General features: G+C 35.5%; 1 protein-coding gene across 1 annotated transcript; it reads left to right on the top strand.

The window, feature by feature from the left end:
- The first annotated feature begins 1566 nt into the window (after positions 1–1566).
- On the top strand, positions 1567–3852 carry LOC115885552. Its single transcript, XM_030904508.1, has one exon. It carries the CDS (start codon positions 1567–1569, stop codon positions 3850–3852), a length of 2286 nt encoding a protein of 761 aa, XP_030760368.1.
- The last annotated feature ends 8834 nt before the right edge of the window (positions 3853–12686 follow it).

Below are 12686 nucleotides of genomic sequence, written 5' to 3' on the forward strand. Positions count from 1 at the left end.
CACTAGGTGGCGTCTGTTTCCATTTTTTAACATGAAGTTAGCATTTCTTTAATGTACCTATTCTCTGATTTGACTGTTACAACAATATTGACATCTAAAAAGTCTTCTAAAACTGATCTAGCCGCTTTCAAAAAGCACCAAATTATAATTTGGGTATCCTAGAAAATTCCCGAAATTTAATAATCGTCCCTTTCCAACTCCATTTACTCCTTCACCAAGGGCTTAACTCCGCCACGTCCCAGCCCTTTGACCGGAAGCTGCAAAGGTGCGTCTAAGTACAGGTCATCTGACCGCGGCTATTAGTAACTATAGCAACTCTTTAATTAAGTCTGGCCGTGTCGTCGCCGTCCCTCGGGAACGGCCGACCTCAAAGGCCGGCCCTTGTCCACCGTTTCACACCTTCCCGCCGCCTAACTTAATTACATTCCAACTTTTATTCCCTTTTACCTTTATTATCACTATTATACTTTACCTTAACTTCGCCGGGACGCAGAGAGAGAGCCCCAGGGGCTCCGTACCGGCAAAAGAGTTTTTCAAAGGTGGAAAGTCTCCGGCAGCGAGTCCGACAAAAAATAAAATAAGGCCATGCAGGCTAAAATATTCATGGAGGAGTAAATTTTTTGGGGAGCGGTTTATTTACGTTCTTAGGTCGTTATTTGGGGTTTGAAGTGGCTCTTTTTTGGCCGGGTATGGGTTATACGAAACTTTTAATATAAGTTATTATTTTTTTTGTAAACTTTAAACGTTTATTTTGTCTTTTTATTAACTCTTTTCTTATTTGTAAACTCTTAGTACTGGAGGTACTCTTTTCAAAAGCAAAAGACAAAAGAGAACCATTATCCTCTGCAGGGATCTACCGTATACCTTGTTCCTGCGGTAGCGTATATATTGGAACTACCAAACGCTCAGTAGGAACGAGACTTACGGAACACAAGAGAAACTGCAGATTAGGGCAAACAGAGAAGTCAGCCGTAGCAGAACATGCTCTAAGAGATGGTGATCACAAAATCCAATTCGAAGACACCCAAGTCATTGCCACAACATCTGGATATCATCCTCGTCTGGTCAGGAAGCTGTTGAAATTCACAAACATCCAAATAATTTCAACAGGAAGGAAGAAACTTTCTACCTTAACAGAATTTGGCATCCACTATATCTAGGACCAAAGTAGCAGCACAGAGAAGTAGACCAGTTCCGGAAGAACTACCACCCGAACAAGCCACGCCCCCTCCGCCGACGCATAAATACGCGCTACGCCGACGCGGAGGCATCAGTCTAGTGTGAGCAATCGGAGCAAACACACCTCTGAAGATGCTAGCCACTCGTGCTAGCGAAACGTTAGGAAGCAATTCTAACCGACGACGGCCTAATAACCCGAAAAACCAAAATTCTTCAAACGATGGCCGCGAAAGCCTAAACTACTACATTAAACGGCTCTACGGGGAGGAGCTATTCAGATTGTACCAACGCCTGGACAAGACACGGAAGCGAAAAGCTCACTTGCTATCATCGCTTGCTTTTCTGTGCCGCTGCCGAGACCAAAACGTAATACCAGGATTTCTCAAAATGAAGAGGGTATTCTCATCTACTCAGGCAAATCGCCTTTACACCAGGATGGAGAAAAATTTTCTTCGTGAGAGGATTCATACATCTAGACGAGACTTAGCAAAGGTAGACAGGGAATTGATCGACCTATTTTATATCCTTACCGCCAACATGCAACCTGTAGACTGGGACAAGATTGACGGAATAACATACCAAAATATGCAAAATGAATTGGAAAGAACATCAGCTCGCCAGAAGATCAAATATGAAAAACTGCAACCAAAAACCAAGCCGGAATATAGGATATCTCTTGAACCTGCTCGAACCGTGGTGAATCTCACAGATAAGACCCTTACGACATCAGAAGTAACATTATTAGCGAAGGGAGGAAACTTTGCCATAACACCGAAAGTGGTTCCAGTGGAAGACATTATTGCCGGAACAGAAGCTGCCATACGTAACCTTCCTAACAGTATCGCAGACGAAATCCGATTTGAAACGGTCAACATATTGAGAACTGCTAAGGCTCCAAAAAGTAATCTGTCTAGGGAAGAACATCAGGCTCTAAAATCGCTGAATGCTGACAAGGACATTCTGGTCTTACCGGCAGACAAGGGGAATGCTACGGTAGTAATGAAGTCTGAGGATTATAGGTCCAAAATCGAGGATCTACTGGAGCCCCAGACTTATAAGTTACTGAAGAAGGATCCTACTGCCTTAATTGTCAGAAACACCAACAGACTCATCAAGGCCTCCTCACTCCCGGAACATCTGAAATCAAAATTAATTAACTCGGAAGCTCAACCACCACGCCTTTATGGACTACCAAAAATTCATAAAGCTAGTGTCCCACTTAGACCGATAGTGAGTGCTCCAGGATCGCCTACTTACAACTTAGCTAAATACTTGACTACGATCCTACAACCGAAAGTCGGCAACACAAACTCTTATGTGAAGGACTCAACGCATTTCGTCCAAAAGCTAAAAGATATAAAACTGGAACCATCTGACATCATGGTAAGCTTCGATGTGGTATCTCTATTCACGAGAGTACCCCTAGGCGAGTCAATGGATCTAATCAAGGAATCATTCCCACCTGACATCGCGGAGCTCTTCCGAGTGTGTCTGACTGGTAGCTATTTCTTATGGAACGGCAATTACTACGAACAAACAGAAGGTGTCGCAATGGGTAGCCCAATCAGCCCAATAATTGCTAATTTCTTTATGGAGAGATTTGAAGAAAAAGCGCTAGAGTCATCCGTTCTGAAGCCCGCTGTATGGTTTCGTTATGTGGACGATACATTTGTGGTTTGGAAACATGGACGTGACAGCCTAGATGACTTCCTTCATCACCTTAATTCGCAGAGCCCGAGCATAAAATTTACCATGGAAACCGAAGTAAACAACCAACTGGCCTTCCTCGATGTGCTTGTCAAGAGAAATGGCGACCTTTTGGATCACACCGTGTATCGAAAACCCACTCATACAGACCGGTACTTACACAAACTATCAAATCACCATCCAAGCCAAAAACAGGGGATTATCGGAACATTAGCAAATAGGGCAAGACGTATCTGTGCTAATGAACACATCCAAGAGGAACTAAGTCATTTAAATAAAGCCTTTCTTGCCAATGGCTATAATGACAGAGAAATAAAGGCGGCGCTGGCACCTAGGCAGAGGAGACCTGACGCCAATGAACAGGAAAACATCATTAATAAGGCCTTCCTTCCATATGTTTCCCAGGTCACCGATAGGATTGGTAAAGTTCTCAAGAAGCATAACATCAAAACCATATACAAACCTACCCGAAAAATAAGGGACTGCTTAAGACCAGCAAAAGACAAAAGAGAACCATTATCCTCTGCAGGGATCTACCGTATACCTTGTTCCTGCGGTAGCGTATATATTGGAACTACCAAACGCTCAGTAGGAACGAGACTTACGGAACACAAGAGAAACTGCAGATTAGGGCAAACAGAGAAGTCAGCCGTAGCAGAACATGCTCTAAGAGATGGTGATCACAAAATCCAATTCGAAGACACCCAAGTCATTGCCACAACATCTGGATATCATCCTCGTCTGGTCAGGGAAGCTGTTGAAATTCACAAACATCCAAATAATTTCAACAGGAAGGAAGAAACTTTCTACCTTAACAGAATTTGGCATCCAGCTATATCTAGGACCAAAGTAGCAGCACAGAGAAGTAGACCAGTTCCGGAAGAACTACCACCCGAACAAGCCACGCCCCCTCCGCCGACGCATAAATACGCGCTACGCCGACGCGGAGGCATCAGTCTAGTGTGAGCAATCGGAGCAAACACACCTCTGAAGATGCTAGCCACTCGTGCTAGCGAAACGTTAGGAAGCAATTCTAACCGACGACGGCCTAATAACCCGAAAAACCAAAATTCTTCAGTTCAGTGCTGTTTTTGTTTTTATAAAAAAACTTAATTAAAATGGGACATAAGAAAGGTACATATAAAACTAAATTTAAATATACATCGACATATATTACCGATAGTTTATCCACTCCCTCGTTTATTTATATTATAGAGGGCGGCACATGCTAGACTCTAGGATGACTAAATTAGGCAATCTTGCGACTAGTATACTATGTGTAGGCCGAACTGCGACTTTATTAGTCCAGTATGCGGCTACTCGAACTACTCCATCTTAATCTCCAAAACAACAAAGTGAAAGCCGCCATGTTGTTAAATAAGAAAATGTTTCGTTCCTAAAATAGCAATTCCTGCTTTTTGAATACATTAACTTGAAATATTTGACCCTAAAAAACACGCGGAAACAATTTTTTCGACTGTGAATAAATTATTCTCATTTTACTAAAAAAAAATTCAAGAAAATTTTTAAAACTTCTTTAATTTTAAGGCCCATTAGTATTTTTCAAAGTAAAAACAATACATTTATCAATAAAGTTGTTTGCGTTTAACTTTTTTGCCTTGGGTAACGAGTTACAGAGTCGATTAAAGTGTTTCAATAATTATGATCTTCAAACATCCTCCACACTTAAATACTTTTGTTTTGTTTTCCTTCACTGCCATCTGACATATGTCTCTAACTAAATCATAAAAATAATATTTTTACTATAATTATCCCAATTTAGGATAAAACGCGACTTAGACGCCATATTAGTTTTGTATTTCTGTGAATTAAGATTTTAAACAACGTTGCAGTTTGTACTAAATTAGGCTTCTAGCCAACGTCGGTATCCAACGTCGTTTCGACCCAAAAATTATTCTCCAAACTAGTGCAGACTAGGGTTGGCACGAGGTTGTGCCGACGTTGCGCCCCGACGTTTGGTCGCGTGACACAACGTTGTCCCGACGTCCAAATGCTGCTTGGGCAGTTCTCCTCTACCGCAATTTTTGCAACGAACCTGGTTTTGTCGTGTAGACTATGGATTTAGTGTAACCCCACAAGAAAAAGTCTAAAGGAGTGAGGTCAGGTGACCTTGGCGGCTACTCCATTGGACCCCTTCTGCCAATCCATTGCCTTGGATAATATTTATCCAACCACCGCCTTGTGACAATAGAATAATGCGGAGGGGCTCCATCTTGCTGAAGGTGTATGAGGTCTTCATTAAGAGTTATAATAAAATTTTTTGTACCAGTTTTTTTTTCAAAATGGTACATGAATACAAAAATAATTCATACTCTGTTTTTTTGAGCTCCATTTTTTTCGTTCTTTTTTATAACAGTCGTTCAGCATTTTTTATACGCTTTCCAAAGAGGTGTCACAAGTGGGGTATCGCTATCTTGAGGTTAGAAGTGAGGGGGTGGCACCTAGAGGTGGGTTGGGGTGGTTTGAAAAATACCTCATTTAGCTGGGTCCCAATTTGTAACTTATGCTGAAAAAATCACTTTTTTCATTAATGTCCACCTAATTTTTCGTGTAAGGGGTAGTTTTTCAAAAAAGTTTTTTGCCCTAAAAGCTTTATGATCATCGTTTAGCATTTTTCATGGGCCTTCCAAAAAGGCTCCACAAGTGGGGTGTTGCCATTTAAGATTTTCAAGTAAGTAGGGGTGCCGTCTTAGGGGTAGGTAGGGGGGTTCGAAAAATATGTCATATGTATTCCCCCTCGATATTATAGAAACGGTATTTTTTATTTTTTTTGATATCTTTTTTGGTTTAAAAATTATAGCCATTGTAAGTTTTCAGTGGCCCACCCTGTACCATATAAAAAATTATACAGAAAAATAAATATAATTATTTTTCAATTATATTATTTAATAATATAACCATCATTTAATTGGACATAAAATTGCAAAACCTTAGCATAATTTGACCTTTTTCGTATTTCGTATAATTTCCGGAATCCCAATGGCCCCCTCGAATTTGGGACACCCTGTATAACAAAGTAATTTTTATTTTTAATGTTTCAGATAGTTGAAGTCATATTTCGTTAAATCAATTGTGGTAATATTAATTCTCTCTTTAAAAATAAACTGAAACAATATTTCAGAATCACCTTTCTGCCGCGTATAAGTATAGGTTAAGTGTTAAATACCTGCGTGGATGTAGAGTTAATTAAAATACCTGGTCTACACCGTCACGTAACGAGCTTAATTAATTATTTTTCGTGGAATTGGTTTCGAATGAGAGACAAATACGTTAAAAAGATTGAAAATTATAAAATAGAAGTAATTTTGATCCATTTCTTGAAAAGATTTCTGTTTTTTTCGCCAATAAAAGAAAATCTACAAAATAAAAGTTATTTTTTTTTAAACATTACTGAGTTGATCCAAAAACTGAGAACCGGTACAAAATTAATTTAGTATATTTAAAGCTAGAGATTAGAGTTTTTTTAAGGAAGTACAAACATTTCGGAATTTTTTTCAAAAATTTCCAAATTTTCAATTAACTCATAATCGTATTTTAGGGGTCAAAATATACCCTAAAAATATTTGCACTTATTTAAGATTCACCCTGTATAGATGCCGCACGTGTCTCACTTTTTCGCCGTTTGTATAGTATCAACTATTTTATGAAAGTCTAGTTGGGCGGCTTTGTAGCATCCAAGTAAGTTGTAAGCCGGCCTACTTACTTTGATGTTAAAAAACCATCCAAGTTGACTTACGTTTCGTGGGGGCGACAAAAAGACAGAAAATGGGCTACACAAGCAGAAAACCAATGTACAGGGTGGGTCAAATTCGACGCTTTTAAATGGAAACTTTTCTATAGGAGATAGACGAAAACTAATATCGGTGTCTGGAGCTCAATTTTCATCAAAAACATGATATGGTGAAAACCGCACATCAATATCTGTTACCGTTTCGGAGTTACGGGGTATTTTTCAAAACTGTGCATTTTTAACAAATCGCTGTAACTTTTTTGCTATGGAAAATTTTGTATTTCTATGAAAACATTTCCAAAGCACCTTTTTACGTAGAATTTAATGGTTTAAGTATAATTTTTTTAAAATTAATAATTTAAGAGTTATCAACAGAAAAATTGATTTTTTATTTGGGACATCCTCCATATTTTTAATCAACTGAAAAGAATTTAAAATTACCTTTCCAAAAATATAGCACACTTGATATTTTATTATAATCCTCTTCGAAATACAGAATTTTTAAAAGTTCGCCACTTTTAACTAGTAGGCTTTGGACCCCTTATTGATGATATGCCCTTAATGGAACTCGAAAACATATTTTTTCAGCAAGACGACGCACCGGCTCTGAACGCTGAAGTTATTAGCAAATTTTTGCAGCCAATTTCAAGAATATTTGAATAGCTAACCAAGATCCCAGCCGTTGGCCGTCGAGGCCGCCTGACTTAGTGCCCATGGATCTAATCCTATTGATATATTTGCGAAAGAATAAAGGTTCCTTATTCTTCCGTATAGTCTAGAAATACTTAGCAGTTGTGAGAGGGTATCTTTCACCCCCACTGAGTTAATGCATTTCGCGAGAAATGTTCAAAAACTGCCCCGTCTGTCCATAACAGAAGACGGTCGATATGTTGAACACCTATAGCAAAATCTCATGTCTTGGTTTGCTATTTATTTTTAATGTTATTAGATATAGTTTAAATGTGTTGATGTTGGTTAAATATGTTTTAAATTGTTATAAAATTCTGCATCTCTCATAGCAAATATTATTTTCGTTTTAATTGATGAACAGCTAGAATTTTTTTGCATTACAGCCGGTGCCGTTCAAAGTCTACTTATTTAAAGCGGGCGAATTTTTATATACTCTATATCTCGAAGAGGAATCGAGCAAAATATTAAGTATGTTATATTTTTGGAAAGGTAATTTTAAATTCTTTTCAATAAATTAAAAATATACAGGGTGTCCCATATAAAAAATCAAATTTTTTGTTGATAATTCTTAAAATATTAATTTTAGAAAAATTATACTTAAACCATTAAATTCTACGTAAAAAGGTGCTTTGGAAATGTTTTCATAAAAATACAAAATTTTCCATAGCAAAAGAGTTACAGCGATTTGTTAAAAATGCATATTTTTGAAAAACACCCCGTAACTCCGAAACGATAACAGATATCGATATGCGGTTTTCACCATCATGTTTTTGACAAAAATTGAGCTCCAGACACCGATATTAGTTTTAGATCTCCTATAGAAAAGGGTGTTTCCATTTAAAAGCGTCGAATTTGACCCACCCTGTACGTTCATATACCAATAATTCAAGATCAATCAAAGAATAAGTAAAAAAGCAAAAGATATATTATGTATAATAAGAAAACGATTTAATTACTCAAAAGTCAGAGAATAGTCAGAGAAAAATCTTTTTTTCCATAGCAAATGTTAAAATTGTCATATCTATCAAAAATAGTACATAAAATAATACTTTAACCGCATGGGTAGATTAAATGATACTTTAACAGCGAGGATTGGTTAAAAACTTTATTTCTTCTCGCACGTTTTTTAATTGCTTCCATTTTTGAAAATTTTTGTATTCGAAGATATATTGTATTAAAGTAGTTTGGATATGGCGTTTGTCGCCTCAGCTTGAATATCTGTTGGTAATTTACTTATTTCGTTTTGAGCCATTTTTGACTCCAATTCAATCAGCAATCGACACGAAAGAGAATTAAAAAATATTGACTCAAAACTGACAACTAAAGAGACAGCTTTATTTATTTGTAAATTACATAAAAACCAACGCCAACCCAGCACAATATTCTTTCTACTCGTAATAAATTCCTTAAAATAATAATTTCTATGGAAATGGAAAAAAATATTGTTTTATACACGACGATAAAATTGCATTAAACGTTGCATAAAAAATAACTAAAAATACAAATCCGCAGACAAATAAAACTTGATTCAAAAACCATTCTCTCCAGATAATATAAATGCGTTAAGGTCCCAAGGGTCAGATTTTAGATTTGGTAATAAGTCAAGTTTCGTAAAAGTCCGGGGCGCGGTTGTATTTCCCGCAGGTAACGAAAATTTCCCGGTCCCTCTCATGCAATATGCATGGGATATTTTCCTTATTTACGTTTATACAGGAAAACAGTCACCTACATAATTTTGCTCCGCTTTGGCAACTTTGTTCGCAACTTTTTCGCTCGTAAAGAAAATGAAGAATTACCGCCTATGTCGCGGAGCCAAATTGTTTTATTTTCATAACCTCTCAGAATAACGAGAGGGAAGGGGACTTTATTAACTGCTTTATCAAAAAAGAAGCAGCAAAAAATTTGTAGAATTATTAAAAAGAAACAGTACATTAAATCAGTAAAATACAAAATGTTTTAAATTATGATCTACATGGACTGTCTAAAACAGCCTCAAACATTTCTGGAAATACTTTCAAAAGTAAACTCAAATATAAGCCAGTGTTATAAAAATTAAAGACAACTAACTTCTGACAAATAGTTTCCGTTTGGATTAACTCAGAAGTGTTTACAAAAAATAACTATTTTATTTTGTAGATTTTCTTGCAGTGGCGAAATACTCAAATAGGATTTTTTTTGGAGAGATTATAAAAATTAGTTCCCACGTTTCCTAAAATAGATCGAGACACGCCCATGGTAGTCCAGATTAACAATTAAAAACAAACAACCAATCACGGCGAGTCTTGATCTATTTCAGGAAATGTGTTAACTAATTTTTATAACATGGGTACCGAAAGTCAAATCTTGTCTTATATTTTCAAAAAAACACAATTTTCTCATTAAATATTGATTTTAGGTATAGGAAGTTTGGTTTGGTTAATAATACAATATTAAACAATTATTACACAGTACTTCACAGGAAGCTATCGATTGCGAACTAACTAAATCGTTACTAATTAGGTATTAATTTTGAAAAGTACTTTTTAAGATAAAAATAGGTAAAACTAAAACCTAAACTATCATTTGAGATAAAACGGGAAGTTCTAAATAATGTTGCCTATTTTAAACAAGAAAAATTTATTTATAAGTTAAGTTTTATAACATTCCTAATTAAATTTGGGCGAAAAGAATATTTCTGTTTGCTGTAGGTAATTTTCTCAGGGAAAATACGTAAATAAAAATGACATTTTAAGTCAAAAAAAGTCAAAAGGACAAGTTATTCTAAAAAAGGACTGTCCTTATCAAAAAAGGACAAGTGGCAACCCTAGGTATTTCTGGAATGGAAATTTAATGGCAAATCTACAACTTTGGTTTGAAAATATGTTCCGGCCACCTATGTTTACAAAAATGTCTAAAATGTGCCTAAATGCCTCCTTATTCTGAAAAAAAATTGAAAGAAAATTCACCAACAACAAACCTAATATAGAACTTTTTGGAAGCCTAAGTCACCCTGTAAATATTCAAAAGTAACTGAAAGTTATATAGAAATAACTGAAAGTTTAAATTGAAAATCGACGTTGGAGTGATTTTCGAAAACTACTAACGTTTCAACATAAGTATATGTGGGATATTAATTGTATTATTATATTAGACCTTATAACAAAACTCATCTGACGAAAAAGTGCTAATGTAGTATATTAATATGGAGTAAAAATTTTACTAATTACTTTACTTTTACTTTACTAATTAAATTCGTTCCAAAAAACGATACGCCACTGGCCATTAGAACAATCCAAATGCGCCTAGTTGCCGGGGTCGGAAATTTTGGACTTCTCTGTCTCTTCTGTCCTTGTTTGACACATTGGAATGTTTGATACACTACCAACGAGTATTTATGAATGAGATGTTCGGTCTATCTTTATAATGTCTTTGGTCTCAATGCGATTGGATTAACGGTTTAGGAAATATAGGTTTTTTTCGTTATATTATCAGTTTCACACCACTGTGCGCCCTCCTTACGAGTAGTTTTCAGGCGCTTTTAAGAATCGAAAGTCGGTCGAGGCAAACCGAAGTGGGTAAAGACAACTGGAAATAAACTGAAATGCGACAAAGTTGGGCGACGAAATACGAACATAACCTACTTCGAAGAGTTCTCCGCGTAGTGTAGAGATTGGCTTGCAATAAATATATTTTTTATAGCTATACAATATATTAATATTTTTTTGTATGATTTTGTTATTTTTCACAAAAAAAAAATGTTTTTAGCCACATTCTTGTCAACCAATGATTTTTTTTTTCATTATTTAAATTCATGCATGTTTACTGAGTCAAACTAAACCGTAAAATATCTGTTTTTTTCGCCACTGGAAGAAAAATCTGCAAAATAAAAGAGTTATTGTAATATCACTGCGTTGAATCCAAACCGAAGCCAGCTTGTCAGTGGCTTTTTACTAGCAAAACAAATTTGCCTGACTGACAAAAAATAATTAAAGGTTCTGGAGGTTTATCTCTTCTGCTCATCAGAAGCAAAAAAAATATTTAATTTTTTTCTAACTTCTCTAACTATTAGCAGATACGTCTATTAAAACCATTGGCATTTTATTAAAATTAAATTACATGAACTTCAAATTTCCAAGTAGGTATTACCATAGCCTGAAGCCTAATTTTACCTATTCCTGAGCAATTTACAATTATTTATTAAATTTTATTAAAAAGGTTCTTTCATTTTTCGTTTAGACTATCGATTCTTTCGTTTTTTGGCCTTGTTAAAATCTACTCTATGCCCTGTGTCCCATGAATGTTGACAAATTTTAAATTTGCAAAAATCGCCCGTTTTAAGTGACTTTTTCTATTTTTGTAGATTTCACTTCCAATAGCGAAACATAGAGTATTTTTCAAGAACGTAAAATGTGACTCTTCACATAAATATATTTTTAAATTTCTTTGAAAATTAGAGATACATATTTGTCTAAATAATTTATTCGATACAAAAAAAATAATACACCTAAGTATAATTTAAAATTAAGATGCCACATGATTTATCTAAACATTTCGAAAATCTGAGGAATTCTTATTGCCGATATAACTCGTCACAAATGTGATGCTGTGTTGATCTGGATTTCCTTAATTATGTAAGATCTGTTTATGAAATCTACCTAGAGGTACAATTAAGAATATATATGATGAAATAAATTGCTTGAATATTTAGGCTACTTGTACAATATTTCAATAATAATGAACAAGAAATTCCAAAAGTATGAAAGAGAAAAATAGTTTACTTTTGACATCCTTAGTAATTTCTTGAAAATATATCCGTACTTAGTAGGTCTAAATTATGACAATAAGCTAGAAAAATTATTTTTCAAATTTTCATATTTTTATGGCTTAGCAAAATTTTCAAATAACTTTCATCAGCTTTTTGTGTAGATAATTTAAACAACATACAGAATAAAACTCAAACTGAAATGTTATTTCAACGAGTTATTTTTACGCCAAGTTTTTTGAGATTTTGTATCTTAGTATATGACATAAAGTAGGATTGACTGACGTATTCCATTGTTTTCGGTCACTTCCTGTTTTGTCGGAAGTGACTACAACTTTTGATTTTTAAATGGCACCCTCGGTATTTTTTTGGTGTTGGTAAAGGTTAGTATAACTGCGCTTTCAGATTGCGGAAGAATAAAGGTTTTTATTTTTAAATTTGCCCATATAATCTAGACAAGAATTAGAATTACTTAGCGGTTATGCGAGGGTATTTTTCATCCCCACTGAGTTAATGAATTCCGCGAGAAATGTTCCAAAACGGTCCGGTCTATACAGGGTGGGTCAAAATCGACGCTTTTAAATGGAAACACCCTTTTCTATAAGAAATAGACGAAAA

The sequence above is a fragment of the Sitophilus oryzae genome, unplaced genomic scaffold, assembly GCF_002938485.1.
Source record: "Sitophilus oryzae breed Bouriz unplaced genomic scaffold, Soryzae_2.0 scaffold_396_pilon_pilon, whole genome shotgun sequence".
In the NCBI taxonomy this organism is placed as follows: Eukaryota; Metazoa; Arthropoda; class Insecta; order Coleoptera; family Curculionidae; genus Sitophilus; species Sitophilus oryzae.

Excerpts from the sequence above, each read along its gene's own strand:
- LOC115885552 (XM_030904508.1), top strand. The coding sequence starts at position 1,567 with ATGAAGAGGGTATTCTCATCTACTCAGGCAAATCGCCTTTACACCAGG.